This window comes from Acinonyx jubatus, chromosome A3, assembly GCF_027475565.1.
Source record: "Acinonyx jubatus isolate Ajub_Pintada_27869175 chromosome A3, VMU_Ajub_asm_v1.0, whole genome shotgun sequence".
Lineage (NCBI taxonomy): Eukaryota > Metazoa > Chordata > Mammalia > Carnivora > Felidae > Acinonyx > Acinonyx jubatus.
Window position 1 is genome coordinate 115,841,165 of NC_069388.1, and position 23,849 is coordinate 115,865,013.

The 23,849-nt window shown below is 38.3% G+C and overlaps 1 protein-coding gene across 3 annotated transcripts in view; it reads right to left on the bottom strand.

The window, feature by feature from the left end:
• BABAM2 (BRISC and BRCA1 A complex member 2) overlaps positions 1–23,849 on the bottom strand; it is a 397,415-nt gene that overhangs the window by 352,073 nt on the left and 21,493 nt on the right. For all 3 annotated transcript variants that reach the window (XM_053201072.1, XM_015064178.3, XM_053201073.1), the window contains exon 3: positions 2,640–2,716. In XM_053201072.1, the coding sequence (XP_053057047.1) occupies positions 2,640–2,716 (77 nt within the window). The remainder of the gene's footprint in view (positions 1–2,639; positions 2,717–23,849) is intronic.

Below are 23,849 nucleotides of genomic sequence, written 5' to 3' on the forward strand. Positions count from 1 at the left end.
TGGTAAATAAAACTGATCAGGAAGGGCTACAGCAAAGGGAGGAGAGCAGAGAGAGAAGTGGAATCTAAGCAAGGTATTTTACTGTGTTCCAGCAATTATGTTTTAATTCTACCAAAAGAGAGAATTTTCAATACACACACTACAGAAAAAGGAAGAGAAGGCTACAGGCAAATCCCATAGAGATAACTGTACAGGAGCATTCAAGCAAATTATAAACGAAGCACAGAAGACAACTCTAGGTTTAGAACAAACGATAAGTTATTAATTTTGACGATGCAAAAGGAAAAGAATACAAAACTTGGGAGGTGAAAGAAGAGGCATGGAGGGAAGGGCAGGAGCTAATACCTTCATCTCACAAAGTGGGGAGCCAAAAGACACTCTCTATGGTTAAGGGGAAAGTAAAAAAAAGTATACCAAGTAGCTGTCACGAGTGTGCAGAGATGCTAACTGCGTGCCAGGCACGTGCTACGAATGTTTTAGGAGCTGTTCATTTAACTGTGCCATACAATGCTGACAGTGGTCCTTAAGAAAGAAAGGAAAAATGTTCAAGCTACAGAGTAACCAACACAGGAACCAATCGTGGCGATATAATTGCACTGAAGAGGAAGAAAGAAGAAAGACACAGAGTTCAATGAAGACAGGCCAATGCTTTATGTATCAGAGCAGAGAGTCAAAAGATAATAATATCTACAATTGATGTCAAGAAACAGAGGCATAAACATTATTTAGACATATGGAAAGCAGCCCCAGAAGAACTACATACTGAAACAGTTTTACAAAAAAAAAAATGTAAGTGACTCCCTCGGGAAACAGGACCGGGCTTGGGAAGAAACCTAACAGAGGACTACAGCTTTCACGTGTAAAAAATTTCTGCACTTTTTTACATTTTTAGCCACGTGAATGATTTAGTTTGATCATTTCTTCTAAATTTAGTTAATAATTTTTTCAGAAACAATCTAGAATGTCCCACTACCTCAGGCAGGTGAAATTCTTATGTATTTTAATGGTTTCCAGAGAATGATCTAATAGTAACGCCAGGTTAACAAGTCAGCATGTCCTATATTTTTTGCTTAATGTTGCATTTGTGATGCTACAGAATATTAAGATGTAGCCCCTGGTGGCCTATAATTTAAAAAGAGTCTACAATCCTGGGAAACTTAACAGAAGACCATGAGGGAGGGGAAGGAAAAAAAAAAGTTAGAGAGGGAGGGAGCCAAAATATAAGAGACTCTTAAAAAGTGAGAACAAACTGAGGGTTGATGGGGGGTGGGAGGGAGGGGAGGGTGGGTGAGGGGCATTGAGGAGGGCACTTGTTGGACTGAGCACTGGGTGTTGTATGGAAACCAATCTGACAATAAATTTCATATAAATAAATAAATAGTCCACAGCCTGAAAGGCACTATTTACTCATCTGTCCCAACTTTAACATTTATGTTCCTTATTACTCTGTTCAAGACCAGAGAGACTTCAATACCTTCTTTGCCACAAGAATAGGCTCCAGAGAGAAAATTCCTGATGAGATTGGGACTAACCCACCAAAGCCACCATCATTTCCATGCTGCACTAGAGCGTCAACACTGGTAATAACAGCAGGGAAGGGTTGATACAATGTAGGCAGATGTTGTAGACGGTGGACTAAACGCAACAGTAGGTCTTGACTGCTCTTCATCAAGATCACAAATCAGTGGTCGAAGAGCTCGATCCAGGCCCCACACACATTTGGTCTGACCCACTTTATGTTGGCCCACACTATGTTTCTAATTTTTGAAAAAGTAGTTGGGACCCTAAAATGAAAGAATTTATACAAAAGTTCAGATTTCCACCTCTCAACAGAGGCAGTCCCCTCAAGACGGTAGGTGTGCCCAATTGTCACACCTAGCCTGTCCCCCTCATTTCTGTGACTAATCTGGCCACGGTAGCCATTTGCATTTCCAACCCTTGCTATAAAACCCTTGCTGTTGACAATCCTAATCTATGCCAAGAGTCTCTGAGGGAAGACTCTTATGCTCAGGTGGCAATCAGGAGTTGGTTCTTGGCAGCAATAGTTCCAGAAGGGAGTTAGAAGCCATTCCTACCTAAAAGCTGTTTCTAAATAGTCAGGTATTTTAAAGCAATGGACTCTCTTTATTGACAAATTACATAAGATCTGTCAGTAGAGGGAAAAAAATGCAAGAATTACTGCATAGGCCTAAAAACTAAGAATTTCAGTGTATGCCTATTTGACCACCGCTTATTCCCTGCCAACTGCCTTACTTTGAATAGAACTCAAATTAAAAGACAAATTTTTTAAAAGTGGTAAATCCTAGGAGTGCCTGGGTGGCTCAGTCAGTTAAGCATCTGACTTCAGCTCAGGTCGTGATCTCAACAGCTCGTGAGTTCAAGCCCTGTGTCGGGCTCTGTGCTGCCAGCTCAGAGCCTGGAGCCTGCTTTGGACTGTGTCTCCCTCTCTCTCTGCCCCTCCCCTGCTCACACTGTCTCTCCGTCTCTCAAAAATAAATAATAAACATTAAAAAAAATTATTTTTTAAGTGGTAAATCCTAGTAATAATACCTAATAGCCAGAAATAAAAACTGAAGCACAAAGTCTGATAACTAGCACTGTACTGTACATTTTCAATAAAATAGTCATCATTTACTTACATTTTAATGTCTCTCCAGCATATGGTATGTGCAGTTTAAATCGGTCACAGTTAGGTCCAGGAGTCAATGATGTGCAGCTTTAGAAAAAAAAAAAAGAAAGATAAGAAAACATTTTTTTTTTTATAAAAAACCCACACGTTTATGATATTTAATAAAGTAAATAAAAAAGTGATCTTTATAGATAAAAGATTAAAGCACTGGCTTATAAAACAAAATAAAAGCCCTTGATGGTCACAGAGGCCAAGACATTAAGACCTGCCCTGAAACACATGATCCGTTTATCTCACAATAGAACTTAAATGCCTTCTAACAACAAACACCAACAAAGCTCCAGCTACTCCTCTCAAATACGTGTATCTGGGCTTTCAAAGTAGGTGTATCTTCCAAAACAGGTCTGTACTCTTTGATGCCAAGAATTGTAAAAGAAGAGTAGTTTTAGGGGCAGATTTTAAATATAGACTCTTAGCTTTCACTCAGTACTAAAAAGAGCCCACTTTGGCCTTTTTTCCTGACACCAGGTCATTTCCTCTTTCTCCCCAAAGGGGAGGTGCTTCCTCTCGGATTTGGCACCCCCTTGTCTTCCCTCTACAGAGGGGCACAAGGCACTGCCCTCAGTTTCAGATAAAGTGTAAATTTAAAAGGAGGTGAACTGGTCACTCAGGTGTTTGGTTTCTTTTCAATCTATTACTTCACAAAGTTAAACAATGTTCTTCGTTCTTTAAACAAATTTACAAGATATCGTTCATGATCTCACAGGTCATAACTTCAACTGCGTGACAGCAGCACTGGCTTCATTAATTAATATTAATACAAAGTCAACTGAGGAAATTATATGTCTTCATTTAGTTTTAAAAGTTGAGGTTTTTCAATAATAAAATAAAGCAAAAAATGCTAAGTTTCTTTCATAATTCCAAAACTGACTATGAAGCATCTCTGAAAAGAGTTATTTTAAGGAATGGAAGCATTGTTGGAATAAATGTACAACTTCCCTGGATGGCCACTTTGAAGGCAACAGTCATGTGAAAATAAATTTGAGAAAAGTGGACTCTAAAAAAGCTAACTCAGATCTCATATTAGATTTACCATAACTTTTTCCCAAAATGTAAACAGAGAAAAGAACCAGACAGAAAGCTTAACTCAGATGTATTTAATCATAAATCACTAGGTTGATTTCTCCTCTTATCTTTAGGGGACAACAAAAAACAACAGTTTATAAACTAAACAACAAAGCTAAACTAGTAATTGCAGAGTAAAACGATTTTAATTTCTTATAGGTTTTAAGAACACATTTTCCTTTACTGTTCAATTTAAAAAAAAAATCTCCAGAGTATATTTTATTAAAGGTACTAAAATATTTCCCTTATAGTACAATCTTTTCTAGACCATAGCACAGCAGTTATTTGAAAACTTATGGAAAACACATAAATTAAAGCATTACAAAATATAGTCTAATGACAGAATTGGTCCTACAAGCAACACTAAGAATTTCTTCTCTTGCACATATTCCATGAATGATGCCTTAAAATTATTTTTTAATAAATAACAAAATATAATAAACATTCACAATCAATGCCTCTTTGAGGCATGAAGATCAAATTGTCTTATATTAGATCAAAATATCTTATCTTATCTTATGTAGCCTAGCAACTGAAGTTATTAACAGCACAGGAAATCCTGAGGATTAATAGGATTCTAGATTGTCTGAATAACTAGTCCTTCTTCAACGTGAAATTAGTTTCTCAATTGTTACATTCACTGTTGGGCCACATTTTGTATTATTTACTTTATGCTTTAACTCGGGCTAAAACAGTGCTTTGTGCTCTGTCCCTCCTTCTTCCCTTCCTACGTGAACAGCTTGGCTCCAGCCACCCTAGGGTGTTAAAAAGCACATTTCTCCATCTGAGTGATTCCCTCCCCATTTGTTTTTTTTTTTTTTGTTTTGTTTTTTTTGTTACTTAGGTAAGATTTACTGAGCATTGTTCTATGTGTTAGGAATACAGGGTGGACAAGGCAGACAAGATCTACAGTCCCATGGAACTTAAAATTCTGGCAAAAGAAAAAGAAGCGATTAAACAAGAGAGGAAGATATAAAGATGGTTCAAAACTGCTACATGTTATGAAGGAAATAAAGTAGCGTGGCAGCGAATCGGGGGCTACATTACACTGGAAGACTGGGGAAGACCTCGGAGGAGGTGAAATCCGAAACCTGCAGGACACCATGGGCTTAGGGCCTACCCAGGCAAGTTCTGGGGCAGAGCACTCCAGGCAGGGGAAGCAGCTGGTGCAAAGGCGTGAAGGCAGGAACAAGCTGCATATATCTGGGGGAAGAAATCTTGATATGTCTGGGCGATGCAGCTAGAGCAGAGTGAATGAGGGAGAGAACAGAGAAAGATTAGGACAGGGGTAAGCAAGGGACAGATCGCGCAGAGCCTTGTAGGTGGTGGCAATTAATTCAGGTTTTATTCCAAGCTCAAAGGAGGGTTTTAAGAAGAGTAATATTATCTGATTCTATGCTTTTTAAGAGATCATCCTGTCTACTGTGTGGAAAAAGAGACTGTAAAGAAGTCAAACAGAAACCAACAGGAGTCCTCTTCAGGAAAGAAAGATGATATTTGGACTAGGGGAGCCACAGTGTCAATGGAGGCATGGATTTACTGACTAGGGATGACTAGAAGGAGAGCAAGTTTAGGAAGAAGGGGAATCGAGAGTGTACAGTGTGAGACAACAGCCAAATCATATGTGGAAACAGCCCGAGTAACGGGGGGGGGGGGGGGGGTTGCCAATCCATAAGGGCCATGGAAACATCACGGAAAAGACAGAAGAAAAATTTGCCAAAACTCATTTTAGAGTGCTGTATATTGTCGGAAAAATCACTTACTTGGAGTGGGGACGAGGGCAGGGGTCACACTCCCCAAAGAGCATTCCCAAGTTAAAATGGTTAATCTCCAGTGAACTGCAGGGTTTCTGCTTTGCTAAGAGGAATATACAAATGTGGGCCAAGAACTTAACCATTCAAGGCAACAGGGGAAGACTAAGCTGTCGTTGGCAGGCCTCTCTCCTCAACAGTGCTCAGTTTCTCCAATGAAATGTTGAGCAAATTATTTAAAATATCTACTGTGCTCTATCTTCCATCTTACCTAGGATCAACAGCTTTATGGAAAACAAGTCAAGGTCATGTTACCTGAGAGTTCTTTTAAGATTAAACTAAAAATATTTCCCTTTCTTAAATTACCTCTGTCTAAAATTGGTTTTGGTCATGTTACTTAATTTACTATGAAATTTCAAATCGCATTCAAGGAGGGCATTAGCTTTTCTGTTACTCAAACAAGGGCATGAGTTTAAAAAGATGGAAAAACACACATGAATAGTATGCTTCCACTTATGGAAAAGACAGACCTATGTGTATATATGTCTACACATAGAAACAGATTTCAGGAGAGACACCAAAATGTGGCAGGATTTGGAGTAATTTTTACAACTTTGATTACCTTTCTGCATTATTTTGATTTTTGTGATGAACATGAACTATTTTATAATTACATAAATATTTTAAAAAGTAGATCCTTTTTATATTTGAAAAACTGCAGGGTATCTACTGATGAACAGTCTTCAAGTAAAATAGATATGAAAGTCTTTATATTATGATATCACAAAACTTCACACTGCTAATATTTATTATCCCTCACAGTTTCTCTGTGTCAGGTTTTAGGAATGGCCTGGCTAGGCAGCTGTTGCATAGAGTCCCGCAGGATGTTGCAGTCAGATGTCAGTAACAGATAACTAATACAGTGGAGAAGTTCATTCATCTAGAAAATCATTTCCTTTTAGGAATATGAAAAAGCTACTAAAAGGCTGCTGGCTTCATTAAAATTCTATTTTTATAATGGCAACTTGTCCTAACAGTTAGATCTGAGGTTTAAAACCCAAAATTCCAGGGGTGCCTGTGTGGCTCAGTCAGTTGCGTGACCTGCTCTTGACGTGGACTCAGGTCATGATCTCATGGTTCTGTGGGTTCAAGCCCCACATTGGGCTCCATGCTGACAGTGTGGAGCCTGCTTGGGATTCTCTCTCTCTGTCCCCATGCTTGCTCTCTCTCTCTCTCTCTCTCTCTCTCTCTCTCTCTCTCTCTCTCTCCTTGCTTCATCCTCAACACAAATAAACGTAAAAACAAAAAAACAGTATTCTAAACTGAGTATCTTTTAATAACAAGATAATTTTGAATGATTTAAAAATTGTTGGCAACTAAATGTAATTTCAAATTTGTCCCTCAACTGTATTTCCTGAGTGCTTACCATTTGTCAGGCACTGTGCTAGGTGCACAGAACACAGCAGTAATGAGAACAACAAAAAAAACATCTTGGCATTATATTGAAAAAAAAAGTTTTTAGATGAAGAACTATGCCTTAAAAATGTATCTTTTACTAAATTCTAATCACCTCAATGTGCTGGGAATGCACTATTTTAAAGTTTAACAAACGGGAGAACAAAGGGAGTTAAACAACCACCTTCTGCAGGTTATGCACGTGGGAATTATCAAGTCGGAATTCCCGAAGGCATCAGGCCAGGCAGTTGACTGTAGTGCCTTATTACAGAACTATAGCCAGCTAACTACACACACAGTAAAACGCTAAGCATAACAATCCCAACATACTCACATCCATCTCTTAGCTTACATCTAATCACGTGATTCCCAAGATTATTATTTATCTAGTTTCCAACTGTGGTTTGTCTTCCCAACCATGTCATAAGATTCTGGGTGCTAAAACTGTTCTATACTTTTTTAAATGTCCTAGTATAGCATTTAGCATAGTACTAAGCATCCAGCACTGATGACATTTTAGTACAGACTTATCCTCATAAACTAAAGTCAGCAACTGTCATTTTATAGACGATGACAGTGAAGGCCAAGGATCTCACAGTCACTCAGTGAGAGCACTGGGACTGGAAAGCACGCCCAGAGCACTCTGGCCACACCTTGGTCTCCCTGACACAGGCATCCTTCAATCATTTGCAAATCTCCAGCATATAGATAGCCGGTGTCCAGGATGCAGATACTCCAACAACTACGTATGGAGATAAAGATTTGCCGAATTAATGCATAAACTGACCCCCAGTCTTGTGCTCTTTTCGTGACAAAAACTAATGCTTTAACTGGAATTAAGAAGATACTCTTATCCTCACCTCTGAGATAAAACTGTGATTATTTGTAAGAGGTCCTCCCTTTGAAGAGCTGTACATGTAACTCAGAATTTATATTTAAAGTCACTTGCTAAAACTACTGTTTTCACAATAAATAATAACAACAGGCACTAACATTTGTTGAGCATTTGCTATGTGGCAGGTACTATTCTAAATTATTTAATTAGACTGAACTACTTAAACCCACAGCAACCTTCAGAAATAAATGCTATTATTGCTTCCATTTTACAGATGAGGCAACTGAGGCACAGGGAAGATGGGCATCTTGCTAGTTAGTGACAGAACTTGGATCCAAACCCAGGATGTCTGGCTCCAGGGCCCATTTTCTTAAACACCACTCCAAATCATCCCTCAATATTTAAAGGGGAAACCATCAGAATTAGTAAAAAAAAAAAAAAAAATGTGAATTATAAATCTGTCAATAAATGCCATTTTATTAAGTACCTAAAATAATCAAAAGTAAAGGCTAACAAACTGTTGCCAAAAACAGTGTTCTACCCTACCAGCTTTAGTGAAAAGAAAATGATTTAGCAGTAATTAGCATAAGAACTATATACATATAAATCAATGATGCAAAAAAGAGGGAACAGGACCTCCTAAATTGATTTTAAAAGGCTCTACAATGGTAACACTATTGACTTATTTAGCAAACTCTTTAAATAAACAGTGAAAGTAAATTTGGATTTGAATCCTTTTTAAGTTATTACTTGCTCATAGCCCCTGAGATCTGACTCCAATTATTAAGGTATCACTATAAACAGGAAAAGTTGACAATTTCTCTACAGTTTATATGATTTTAGTGACAGCCAACAACTAATCTGGATTAACAAAGTTATACAAAGATACTCTACAACCTTGAAGACATTAGCATTTTTAAGATCATGCAAAATATAAGTAAAGCATATGCTTTGCAATTTAATACTAAACCTATTATTTGATCAGCTTTCTGGGAAAAAAAATAAAGAAAGAAGGATTTAAACCATTTCTACTCTCCAAGCCACCTAAAAAGAACAAAGTAGATGAGTCCAGGGTTCCTTCCCTGAGTCTGCGTCAGTTTCCTTTACACTATTAATTTACCATTTGGCACGTTCTCCTACATAGCTTCCTGTTTTCTTGATAATGACGTTTGTGCTTAACCAACAATATTCAACATCAGCTGAGAAGGAAGTCTTCAGCTCTGGCAATCTAAAATCACAGGTGACTGTGAAATAAAGTAGGCTCAAAGACCAATAACTGCCTGGCAAATGACTCTCAAGTCATAAGTTAGAGTGAATTCTTGTTAGTTCATATTCACCACCTTTTCATTATACAGAATTTATTTTCCCTGAATTAACCCTATCATCAATGATTCCACTCAGACCGAAGCAATTTGAAAATTATCATGGTTTATAGACTGAAAGGCAGCAGCAAAGAAGCTAGGAGACTGCCACAGGCTATGTGAACAGCTACTAAGTAACCTATAAAATAGGCATTTTATCCACAAAGGCATGTGACCTTCTGATTCACAGATTTTTACACCCTCCGCCTTAAAAGGGAATTACGGCCCATCTAGTTGACTACATCAAAACTCACTAGGTCAAGTTGGGGCCTTTCTACAAGGAGACTCATGAATTAAAATTGGTAAAAGGAGGCAATAAAGTTACACTGAGATAGATTTTTTACATCATTCAGAAGAATGGCACTATTTGCTTGATGACATATGATGTTCCCGATACACCACATATATCCTCTACGTCTCTAAAGCCTGAAATCTATTTCTAGATCCTACTAGAAAGTGATGGATCCAATTCTTAGCAGAGGATTCCAAAATGCCATCACCAAAATATGTGACTCAGCTCAGAATGCTTTAAAAATTATAAAATTAAAATATTCAGAAAAACATGTATTTGCCAGTTCATGTGGCATCAATTGCTATTCCCAGTTTATATGCTGTATCTCCATTTATAAATGATAGATTTCAACTCTAAAGGAGGGAGTATTTTTAAATGTTAGTAGGTGTTCCTATAACAAAAAATGTGATTTAAAGTACAATATGATTCCAGTAGGAATGATAGGCTCACCCACTATTTTCAACAGTTAACTAGGAGGGGGGGAAATCTTAATATTTTGAGATGATGCTTCGCTTATTAATGTTCAACCTTTCTTCTTTTCTAATAGGTGCTTTTAATTCACTCTGTTAACAGAATAAAAGAGAAAATTAATAGGATTATCTCAATTAGTGCTGGATACATGTTTGATAAAATTAAACATCCATTCATGATTTTAAAAACTTCGCAAATAAGGATAAAAAGTAGCTTCCTTACTATGATAAAGGCCATCTACAAAAAAACCTGCAACAATATCGCATTTAATAACAAAATGTTACATTGTTCCCTTTGAGACAGAATGAAAAGACACCCACTCTTACCACTTTAATTCAACATTATACCAACAGTCCTATCAAGTACAGAGTAGCACGGGGAAATAAGGGGATATATATGGGAAAGGAAGAAATAAAACTACACTTGCGTGAAGATAATATGACTGTGCATACAGAAAGCTTTTGAAACCTTCATAGGCATTATTGGAAATATGTGAGCTTAGCAAAGTTGCTAAACAAAGGACATACACAAACATCAACTGTAGGCTGTATACATATATCTGCACACCATCAACAGCCAGTTAAAAAATAAAAACTTTTAGAAAGATGCCATCAAAAGTAACATCAAACTATCAAATACATAGAAATAAGTGTCACAAAAGATGTGCAAGATCCCTGTGTAGAAAATTGTTATTAGAAGAAAATAAAACGAGTAAATGAACATAGGTATGTTCATAAGTGAAAAGATACATAATGAAAAAGATGTCAGTTCTCCTTAATTGATACAGAACCTGAAAGTAGATTTTAAAATGTAAATGGAATGCCAAGAACCAAAAACAGACCATATTCTCTTGAAGAAGAAAAGCTTGATAGGATTATACACAATAGCCAAAAACTGGTAGTAACCCAGGGTCAACAGAGACTGACAAATGGATAAACAAAATGTGACATACATGTATAACGGGATATTATTCAATAGCCTTAAAAAAGTAAGAAATTCTGCTGCACACTACAACATGGATAAACCGTGAAGATAGTATGCTTAGTGAAATAAGCCAGTCACGAAAGGACAAGCACTGTACAATTCCATCCATGTGAGGTACCTGGAGTTATCAAATTCACAGAGACAAAGTGGAATGGTAGTTGCCAAGGGCTGAAGGGACAGTGGAAGAAATGGTAGTTAAGGGGTACAGAGTTTCAATTTTGCAAGAGGAAAAGTTCTGGAGATAAATGGTGATGGTTACACAACAATGTGAATGGACTTAATGCCCGGAGATGAACACTTAAAGTTGGCTAAAATTATAAATTTTATGTATATTTTATCACAGTAAGAAAAAAGCTTAATAGGAGAAATTATTCTACTGAATATCAAAAATTATTATCAATCTTAGTAATTAAAATATTAATATTGATACAAAGATAGACAAAGAATAGAGTTGAGAGACAGATTCCCACACATCTGGACACTTAATTTATGACAGAGGCATCTCTGCACAGCACTAAGGAAAGGCAATTGTTTTCAATAAATGGTGCTGAGTCAACTAGACATACTTATGGGAAAAATATGAAACCTGAGCCCTACCTCATACCATTCACAACATCAAGTCCAAGTGAATTGAAGCTCTGAAGGGGAAAAGCAAAAGCAAAATATTTTTAAAAGAAAATGGGGGAGGGTTAATTGGGTAAACAGAATATGTTCAAGAACTTGGTGGACAGGGATGCCTGGGTGCCTCAGTCAGTTAAGCGTCCAACTTTGGCTCTGGTCATAATCTCACAGTTCTCAAGTTCGAGCCCTGCATCAGCCTCTGTGCTGACAGCTCAGAGCCTGGAGCCTGGAGCCTGCTTCAGATTCTGTGTCTCCCTCTCTCTCTGCTCCTCCCCCACTCACACTATATCTCTCTCTCAAAAATAAAAAATAAACATTAAAAAAAAAAAAACCATGAAAATTCCAAAAGTACTACTATGAAAGAAAAGATGGGTAATCGGATTATATTATTATCAGATTTTCTGTTCAACAACAACAAAAAAAAACATTAAAGAGTGAAAAGACAAACCATGGGGTGAGACAAGATATTCGCAACACATAACACTGATATTAAAATATATAAAGAACTCCTATAAATTGATAGGAAAAAGACATGTTAGTAGACCTGAAGGAATACTTCATAAAAAGGGATCCAAATGGCCAATAAAAGTGAAAAGGTGCTTAGCCTAATTAGTCACTAGAGAAACGCAATTTAAATCTACGATGAGGCCCCACCACACACCCATCAGGGTGGTTAAAATCAAACCGACACGACCAAGTGGAATTAAAAACTGGTCTTGTGGCATTGTGTATACAGTCAATGCTGCACTTCTTTCATTAGTATCCATATATTTTTGCAAATTTCTTTTTCAGGAATGACAGGTGAAAATACCCTATTATATGTAATAAGAATTACTGTTACAATATTGTTTATTTATCTTATCTCATGATTTTTAATTTATATCCTATATATGTTTTATAACCTATAAATATAGGTTATAATTAAATAAGTATGCATGTATTGAGGGTTCATAATTAAATTGAGGTGTATAATCAAAAAAAGTTTAGCAATCACTGCTATAAGAGTATAGAAAGGAGTCCCTACTCTTAAGAACCTGCAACTATAAATCAGAAGACAAAAATCAAACCTATGAAAGTCAAATAAGCACAATTTAAATAACAATTCAAGACAACAATAGATACAAGTCACAAAGCAATTAACATGATTAATTGCCAAATTAGTGGTTAAAGAAAAAAAGCACAATAGAAGTTGCCAGAGAGGAGAAACCACTCTTAGCTGGGGTAATCAAGGAAGGTTCACTGGAATACAGCTGGCCTCTAAGAATGAGTTAGATCTGGTAGGTAGGGGAATGAAAATATTTACCTACAATTGTCCTCAAATGGGGACAAAAACCAAGGAGACAGATACTCAGCTAGACTGAAAGCTATGTAATGAAACAGAGTATATGAAACCTTGGATCCAGTGCCCCATAGCCCACCTCCTGGCACACAGCAGCACCTGATAACTGCCCCATAAATAGTACAGGTGAACAAGTGGAGCTGAGGATGACAAGCACACTCCAAGGTCATGTCAAAGTCAAAACAAATTACATAAATATTCTGGACTGATTCCTATCTCAACTGTGGGAATGTTGGTAATTCTTACTACTTTTTTTTTTTTTTTAAGAGAAAGAGCACACGCATGCAGGGGAGAGGGGCAGAGGGAGAGAGGTAGAGAGAGAGAATCTTAAGCAGGCTCCACATGTGGCACAGAGCCCAACATGGGGCTGGATCCCATGACCCTGGGATTATGACCTGCGCCGAAATCAAGAGTCGGACGCCCAAGCAACAACCACCCAAGTGCCCCCTAGTTCTTTCATTAATAGTATGAGAAATCTCCAAGGACAAGGCCAACTTACATACTATTTCTATACATTTAAGGAGAAACACAATTTCATAAAAGGCAATTTTTATGCTAAACTCTTTGAATTTGTTCCGTAAAAATATTCCTGTAAACTTTTTAGGTCACCATTTTCATTCCTTGACCCAAAACATATCCTAAATGGATGTATTCCCAAATCTGTGCATTCTGGGAGCTTTATATTTTATACCACTTGTATATTATTTAGATATTATATATCTAAATCCCAATCTCAATTCCTGCTCCTTACAGGGAAGGACTGGAAAGTATCTTGGCATGTAGCACAGACTCTCAAGGGAATGAACTAGCAGAGCTGTGATCATTCTCTTACTGGCTTTCATGTTACTTGCTGCATTTATGTTTGTACCTCCACAATGCCTCACACTAAAAGCTCAGTTGTATGCTTTTCTTTTTTCCTTTTTTAAATTTGCTTAATGTTTACTTTTGAGGAACAGAGACAGAGCACAAGCAGGAGAGGGGCCAAAGCAGGCTCCAGGCTTTGACCTGTCAGTACAGAGCCCAAAGCGGGGCTGGAACCCACAGACGGCAAGATCCTGACCTGAGCCAAAGTCAGACACTTAATGGACTGAGCTGCCCATCAGCATATGCTTTTCTTACGAAAAATATATTCGAGTGAATATGAACAGTACAAAGGCACAGGGCACAGAAAAGAGTAGATGAAAAACTGGTAGAGGTGGAGGGAAAGAACAGGGAGAAGAAGAAAAAAAGTGGAAGAATGAGCTGTAGTAGAAACATGAGAAGGTGGAGGTAAAATGGGAAAGAGAGAGAATGGAGGAGTGGAAAAGAAGGGAAGAAGGGAATTAATAGATTCTCTTTCCTTTTGGTGAAAGGTGCTGTCTAAAGATGGAAGAAACATTTTTGAAATCCTCAAATTTTTCTACTTAAGTGACTACGAAAGGACATCTGCTACATGAGCATACCTGGAACTACAGGGTAATAGGATAAATAAATGCATCCGGGGCGCCTGGGTGGCTCAGTCAGTTAAGCGTCCGACTTCAGCTCAGGTCACGATCTCACCATCCGTGAGTTCGAGCCCCGTGTCGGGCTCTGTGCTGACAGCTCAGAGCCTGGAGCCTGTTTCAGATTCTGTGTCTCCCTCTCTCTCTGCCCCTCCCCCATTCATGCTCTGTCTCTCTCTGTCTCAAAAATAAATAAACGTTAAAAAAAAATTTTAAATAAATGTATCCATGTATTTTCGGTTTTTCAATGGTTTGGGGGGATTTTTTTCTTCGATTGCTCCTTGAGATACTATTGTTATACACTATGAATTTTCTAGCCTTGTGCAAGGCAAATAAATTGTCTCTTCTTTGGTTTCCTCATCCACAAAATGGAGGTAACAGCCCCACTTCATAGAGTTGTTATAAGGATCCAGTGACTTGGTACACATAAAGTATTTAGAAGAGTGTCTAGCACATAGTAAGTACGTTCTATTATGATTATTCAAAAGCATAAATTGCAAAGTCAAAAATATGATGGAGAGTCCATCTCAAATACTATGTTCATGAAACCCTTAATTCACTTGGGCAATAATTTCCAATATTAAAAAAAAACAAAAAGAACTTCAATTGACCCCCTCACCATACTACTATACCTTCTTCATTCCACAGACAAAAATTCTCAGAGGTAGTCCAACCAATAACAGACTGAATCTGGCAGTAAAATGATTTTTCTAGGTTCTAAAGCAAATCTAATGGAGCTGATAATGCTCCTCATGTTACAGAGCAGGAGACCCCCAGGAGAACAAAGAGAATAGTATCACAATGGGTTATCCAAGTGTGAGACAGGGCAAGAAGAGACTGGAAGCAGGTCAATGTTTTGTGATGGTGAGCTGGCATAAAGCTTATTGCTCTTTAAAATGATACTCTCAATCTAATTTGTTCTTGGGATCTTCTACAAAATACGTAGAATTCTAGATTTTTTTTTTTTGCATGTAATGGGAAATGTTCTTTATTCTTTTTTCCAGAATATACGCAGTAGCCTGCTATCTGCTTTTCTGATTACTAACATTTCTGCAAGTAAACCATACAGATCCTCTCCTTTTTTATTTATTCTTTCTTTTCACTTCATTCAGTTCTAGGTGTTACACTTTAAGAAGGACAGAGACTGACTGGATCTCACTGAGAAGCCAGCAGGGATGTTGAAAGGACACAAATTACCTGGTTATAAGCAAAGACTCCATGTTAGCCTGCGGAAGAGAAAAATAGAAGACGATAGCTATCTTTATTTACTGAAGTGTTATCACAAGGGGGATTGATTAAGCTTGTTCTACATCGCACCACGAGGTAGAAGTGACACAATAAGGTTTCAGTCAACATAGGAAAGCTGTTTCTAACAGTATCAGTGGCCCAACGAGCAGCCTTGGGCTTCAGGGGGCTTCCCTGGGACAAGATACTCTGGAGCAGCCTCAACAGTCACTTGTCAGGGAAGCCTAAAAGGGGTTCATTTAACACATGGTAGTCGTTAGAGTTTAATGCCTCTAATCCTGAAATTCTATAATCCTCAACTAGATTAAGACAATATTATACTATAATATGAATTCTAAAGCCAACACCAATTCTTTATTAAGTTTTTAAAAAGAAATGAACTCTACCATGGACTACATAAAACCAACTTGACAGGGCAGGTGACAACATTTTAACAAAAACAACCTAAGAAAAGTTGACCTAATGTGCCTAGCACAGTCACTAAATCTTCATCAGTTACAATTTCAGGAAAACTGAAATGCCACCCAAGTCACTGACCTGATATAAGATGCTCACCAACTTAGAAAATATAAATCTACATACAACTCTAATAAGCAAATAGCAAAACAATGTTTGAACTTTAAAAAGTGCGTGAATAGGAGCGCCTGGGTGGTTCAGTCAGTTAAGCCTCCGACTTCGGCTCAGGTCATGATCTCACCGTTTGTGGGTTCAAGCCCCAAGTCAGGCTCTGTGCTGACAGCTCAGAGCCTGGAGCCTGCTTCCAATTCTGTGTCTCCCTTTCTCTCTGTCCCTCCCCTGCTCGTGCTCTCTCTCTCTCTCTCTCTCAAAAATAAATAATACAAGCAAATTACATAAACAAACCAATGATGCTCTCTCAGTTTTTACTGTCCCAACTAACTGAAAAGTTTAGTAATTTTGAGAGAAGTCTTCATTCTTACAACCATCCACCATATTTGTTCTACCATATTTGTTTAAAAAGAAAAAACAGCAATAGCCTAGATTATCTAATGTATAGTTAGGAATTACTTATCACTAATGTACTAGTGATTATTTAAGTCTTCAATGACTTAAATAATGTAACTATCTCTACTCTCAAACAGAATTCCACGAAGGCCAACTTCTGGATTGTTAGAATGCAGAAATCCTTCTAGAACAATGCCGCTCAAAGTAGGATTCATGGGCTAGTGCTACACTATAAACTGTTAGTAATCTGTAATAAGATAAACAGAGAAGCTGAGAATAAGAAACTTTCACAGCAATATGTAAGACCAGTACTAAGTCTGATGAATCCAGTATTTTAAAACCCGGCCTTGTACCTCATGTCTTTTTTACTTCATTTTTCTAGTAATTCATTTCTATTATATTTTACAAAAGTATCAGTTGGTTACAGAGTCAAAAAAATCTTTAAACTCTTATCTTTCACCATAGGCGATTTGAGAAAACTTCTCAAAAGATCCTTTAAATGCTGAAGGGTCCTTGGATAGGAAAATAAATTGCTTTACTTTGATGTCCCCCATTCTCCCTATTCACCTTGGTTTCCCCATCACAGTAACAAGCCCTACTAATTTGTTCAAGTGTTCTTTTGATATCTCTGCTAAATTGTCAGTAATATCAACACAGTTCACTGCTTAATATTTATCATCAGATTATCTGACTGCTCAGAATTTGCAACACTACTTCATCTGCACCCAGATGTAGCTCCAACATGTTCTTGGACTCATTCCTCGTAAGAAGATATTAACTAATTTGATGATCTAGTTGGGAGGGGTCACCCAATCTTGCAACATGACAGCTGGCATAATCCATGGCAGTCAGTCATAATTTTTAAGAAAGTCTAGAGATAGTACAGCACAGATTTAAATGCCAGGCCTCCACTCGTGCATAAAGACTGCCAATCTCGGGGGCACCTGGGCGGCTCAGTCAGTTAAGTGTCCGACTTCAGCTCAGATCATGATCTCATGCTTCATGGGTTCAAGCCCCACATCGGGCTCTGTGATGACAGATCGGAGCCTGGAACCTACTTCAGATTCTGTGTCTCTCTCTCTCTACCCCTCCCCCACTCGTTCTCTGTCTCTCAAAAATAAATAAACTTTGAAAAAATTTTTTAAAAATTAAAAATAATTTATCTCAGCAATTCTGCCAACCCCCCTATACTTTCAATTCTCCATTTGAACTATTTTGGTCAGCAGAATTGTCTTCAGACTTACATATTCTTTTATTTCTTACATAACATGTATAAAGAGGGACTTAATAAATATATTTGTAAAAACCTGCCAATAAACAATTCCTAAACATATTTTTATTACACAAAAGCATTATGTAATATTCTTAGGAAAAATTAAATACACAGTGATGTGCTATAAGAAATTATTCCACAATGCCAATAATTATACACTTTTAGTTAAGATTTGCAACATCATCCAAGCTTCCAACTCTTCAATGACTTAAATAATGTAAAAAATATATATATAAATGGAGTCTGATAATTTAGGTCAAAGAGTTATTCAGTGAGAGACCATAAAATAAATACATGTTGAATTTCTGTCCCAGTACCCACTACGAAACTGGATTCCCTCCCCTCAGTCTTTAATTTGCAGGCATCTACAAACTCCTGTCAAACGATCTGGGATCTAGCCCATTTGTAGTAAATTATTGCCTAGAAAATACTGCTATTTTAGATAGCTACTTTTTCTGAATGAGCTCTAAAACTGAACTATTCCTGATGTTTAAGTTTTAGTCTCAATCGCCTAACAAATTTCTGTCTGAATTCTAGCCAGTAACAGAGGCTTTATGTTCGTATCTAAAGATGTTGCATAAATATGGCTAGAAAACCCATTCCACAGTATAGTGTATTAACAAGTGACTCCTATCTTTTCCTGGCCAATGCCCTCTAGAAAAAATACATAACGTCTGGTAGAATAGACTTGGGATCCAGTCCTGGGATCCAGTCCTGGCCTCCACCACTTGTCAGCTAAGTAACCCTGGATGAGATGCTCAGTCTCTCTGAGACTTATGTTGTCTCATGTGTTTAAAACAATTTTTAAGGAGAGGTTATAAAAATATTCCTCACAGATCTACTGAGGGCAAAGACAGCCTATGAAAAAAGAGCTTTATACTATTCACAAAAGCTACATTCATTTACTGCTCATTTCTTTATAGAAAAAAGTACATGGGAGCCTGGGTGGCTCAGTCAGTTAAGCATCTGACTTCGGCTCGGGTCATGATCTCACGGTTCGTGGGTTCGAGCCCCACGTCCGGCTCTGTGCTGACAGCTTAGAGCCTGGAGCCTGCTTCAGATTCTGTGTCTCCCTCTCTCTCTGCCCCTCCCCTGCTCATGCTCTGTCTCTCTTTCAAAAATAAAATAAACATTAAAAATTTTAAGAAAAAAAAAGAACAAAGTATATACAATTGTCGTCTGTTTGGAGACCTGAGTCCACCGCACAGACGGAGGTAAATGAGTAGACTGGAAGTCAGAGAGCCTCAGAGAGGTGCTGATGGGGTGTAGAGAGAGGCACATTTCAGGAAATGATAATACCTTGAAGCCAATCCTCAAGACTGGGACAGAGTTTTTTAGGACATTGAATTTAGGGGCCCCTGTCAATGGCTGTATGTTTGCCTCTGTTTCTCTTCATCCTTTCTTCTCTATATTCTTTTCTTCTTCCTTAATTGTATCTCCCCGTCACACTGTCCTTCTGCCTCCCTTCTATCCCTCTTTACCCTCTTCTGTCTTCCATCCTTAGCTTTCTCCTTTAATTACAATATGGAACTAAAATAATTTTTAAATATTTATTTATCCTATTCTTAATTTAAAATCCAGAGGGTTCGGACACGTATACATAACATTCACCAAAAGACATGTACTAGAATATTCACAGCAGCACTGTTCATATTAGACAAAAAGTCGGAATCACCCAAATGTCTTTCAACAGCACAACAGACAAACTGGTATGTTCACATAATGGAACAGTCCTTGCTCAGCCAGGAGAATGAATATATCCGCAACAATACAGAAATTCACAAACACAATGCCGGAACCAAAGAAGCCAGACACAAAATGCCAGTTTGTGGGTTACAAATTCCACTTATATTAAGTTTTTTAAAAAAGGAAAAACCAACTTCTGCTTTTAGAAGGCAGGATGGTGGTTACTCTGTGCGTGTGTGATGGGAAGGGGAGAGCACCGGAGGATGTGTGAGGTGCTAATAACGTTCAGGTTTTTTCAGGTCCCAATTACACAAATGGATTCAGTTTCTGGAAATCCTCTGAGTAATATACATATGATTGGGTGCACTTTTCTAAATGTATACTATACTTCCAGAGGCGCCTAGGTGGCTCAGTCGGTTAAGCATCTGACTCTTGATTTTGGCTCAAGTCATGAACTCACAGGGTTCGTGGGTTCAGGCCTGTGTTGGACTCCGCGCACTAACAGTGCAGAGCCTACTTGGGACTCCTTCTCTCCCTCTCTCTGCCCCTCCCCTGTGCACATGCACACACCTGGGCACTCTCTCTCGCTCACTCTCTCTCTCCCAAATAAATAAACTTTAAAAAAAATAATAAACATATACTCTACTTCAATAAAAAGGTAAAAAGGTTTTTGTCGGTTTTATTTTTTTATTCTTTGAGAGAGTGTGTGTGAGCAGGGGAGGGAGGGGGCGGGCAGAGGGTCCTGAAGCTGGCTCTGGGCTGACAGCAGCAAACCCAACGCAGGGCTGGAACTCACAAACCGTGAGATCATGACCTGAGCCAAAGTCAGATGCTCGAATGACTGAGCCACCCACGTACCCCGTAAAAAGATGTTTTTAATCAATGAGTTTAAACATTTAATGTCCAAGTTAAGGGAGTAGCAACATCTAACCACTTCTTTTTCTCCCTGGTGCCCTCTAATTTTTTTTAACCCCAAAAGACAACTGTGATACAGCCCTGAACTTGGAACCATACAATCTACTTCCAGATTCCCAGCTTTATGCTTACTGTGCATCTACTATATACCAGGTTCTATGCGAGGCACTAAAGATACAGCTGTGATGTCAGATGGGGCCCCTGCCTTCTTTGAGGAAACAAACAAATATATACATCTGCATGTATGTATGTATATGCGACAAAAGGACAGATCCTGAGATGGAGAAAAACATGAGAGCCCTGCTTTTGATGGAATGGTCTCGCAAGGCAACCCTGAACAAGTCACTTAACTTACTTGAGTCTCAGCTACCTCATCTGCTTAGGATCAAATGTGATAATATCTTTCAAAGCAATCATATTACAATGATAGCATTATGCACGATAATAACTATTATTGTTCTTACTGCTTAATATAGAGTTGCTTGAGTTAACCAAATGTCAGCATGATCTATACACTAACACAGTAATAGTAAAAATGAGTAATATTTAATGGTCACTAATTCTCAATTAAAAGGCTTCTACTCTGGGTAGAAGATCTACCCATAAACGGCTCTCCTCTCCCTTTAAAGGGGTGTTAATGATACAAAGTCCTGGCTCAATTTCAGCACAGCCCTCTCTTGCCTTTAAAGAAAATCAAGCACAAAGAGACGGTGCTAAGAGAGAGGCTGGCCAGAGAAGTGATATCAGCATCTCAGAGATCAAATTAACCAACCAAAAAATATATGTGAAGGATTCTACCTTAATGTATTAGATGATCAGCACTTTCCTTGTACTGACAACGATGAGTCTAGGCCTATATTTAAATTTTTTTAATGTTTATTTATTTTTAAGAGACAGAGAAACAGTGTGAGTGGGGAAGGGGCAGAGAGAAAGACAGACAAAGAGACACAGAATCAAGCAGGCTCCAGGCTCTGAACTGTCAGCACAGAGCCCAACGCAGGACCCAAACTCAAGAACCGTGAGATCATGATCTGAGCTTAAGTCAGACGCTCAACTGACTGAGCCACCCAGACACCCGTAGGTCCGTATTTAAAGGAGCTTAAGGGATGCCTGGATGGCTCAGTCAGCAAAGCGTCCAACTCTTGGTTTTGGCTCAGGTCACGATCTCAGGGTTCATGGGATCAAGCTCCATGTCGGGCTCTGTGATGACAGCATGGAGCCTACTTGGGATTCTCTTTCTTCCTGTATCTCTGTCCCTCCCCCCTCATGCTCACGTGCACTCGTTCTCTCTCGCTCTCTCTCAAAAATAAATAATCTTTAAAAAAAAACTTTAAAAAATAAAGAAGCTTAAGATATGGTTGCAGAATTAAAATCAAACAAACAAAACAAAAACAGCAAATTAGGGGAAAGTTGCAGAGCTATACAATCAGATTTGGTTTCAAACCCTGGCACTGCCACATGATAGCTTAGGACCCTCACCTTGACCTCTGAGGACTGATTCCTCGCCTGTAACAAGACGATACTAAAGACTACACCTCATATAGTAATGAGAGGCTTTAGGAGGTAATATGTCTAATATGGCTGGGGCAGGATCTGGTGCAGTAGCTGTTACTGCTGTCATTATTGTGATTACTTTACAGGCAGAAGCCCAATAAAAGCAACTAACATATACCCCAAACTGTCTACAGATATTGGTTCCCTCTGTTCTCCCCAACTGCTATTCCCTCAGCCCTACACCAAACAGTATATATTCAGTATATTTACAGTATAAGGGTAAAAATAAAGTGTAAATGCAAATCTATGTGCTTGCACGGCCTGAAAAGGTAAAAAAAACCTCTTTGACTTTTAAGACCCTCAACTTTTTCTAAAACCATGAAGGTGCTCCACCCATTTATTCTGGCTTAAACCTTTGGGCAGCCTCCTTTACAGAAGCTAATTTCATAAGAATTTACAGTTCAAAAATAAGTTCACAATTGCAGTACTATTTTAACTTTTCTCACTTAACTAGTTTGCCTCCTCAGCCAAAGGCTTAAATCAAAGCATGAATTGGGGGGGGAAAAAACTCAAATGTGAAAGATTGCTAGCCTCTTCTCTAAGGTCAGGAATAAGACAAGAATGCCCGCTTTCACCATTTCCACTTAAAACAGTTCTAGAACTCCTAACCAGACCAATGAGGCAAGAAAAAGAAATAAAAGGCATCCAAAAGGAAGAAGAAAAAATATGTTTGCAGAGGACATGATCTTATATATAGAAAATCCTGAAGATTACACACACACACACACACACACACACACATGCACACACAACTATTAGAACTAGTAAGTTCAGCAAAATTGCAGGATACATGATCATGCAAAAATCAGCTTCATTTTTCTACCCTAACAATGGACAATCTGGAAAGGAAATTATAAAAAACAATCCCATTTATAATAGTATTAAAAAGAATAAAATACTTAGGAATAAACTTAACGAAGGAGGCAAGGGTTGAATATAGCAGTCCCCCACTTATCCACAGGAAACACATTCCAAGACCCCCAACAGATGCCTAAAACGGCAGACAGTACCAAACCCTATGTATATTCTGTTTTTCCCTATACATACCTATGATAAAGTTTAGTTTATAAAGTAGGCACAGTAAGAGATTAACAACAACAACTCTTAAGTAAATGGAACAATTGTAATGGTATACTATAATAAAAGTTATGCGAATGTGGTCTCTCTCTCTCTCTCATAGTATCTTACTATACTGTACTCACTCTTCTTGTGACCATGGGAGATGATAAAATGCCTGCACGATGAGATGAAGGGAGGTGAAGGAGGTAGGCATCATGAGGTAGCATTAGGCTACTACTGACCTTCTGATGATGTGTCAGGAGGAGGACCACCCGCTTCTGGACCATACTTGACCATGGGTAACTGAAACCATGAAAAGCAAAACCACAGAAAAGGAGGGACTACTGTACTCAAACCTACAAAATATTGCCAAAAGAAATTAAAGAGGACACGGATAAATGGGAAGACATCCTGTGTTCACTGATGACTCAATACTGTTCAAATGTCGATACCACCCAAAAACAATCTATCAATTCAAAGCAGTCCCTATCAAAATCTCTACAACAGGGGCGCCTGGGTGGCGCAGTCAGTTAAGCGTCCGACTTCAGCCAGGTCACGATCTCGCGGTCCGTGAGTTCGAGCCCCGCGTCGGGCTCTGGGCTGACGGCTCAGAGCCTGGAGCCTGTTTCCGATTCTGTGTCTCCCTCTCTCTCTGCCCCTCCCCCGTTCTTGCTCTGTCTCTCTCTGTCCCAAAAATAAATAAACGTTGAAAAAAAAAAATTTTTTTAAAAATCTCTACAACAATCTTTGCAGAAACGGAAAAAGCCATCCTAAAATCCATATGGAAGCTCAAGGGATCCTGAATACTGA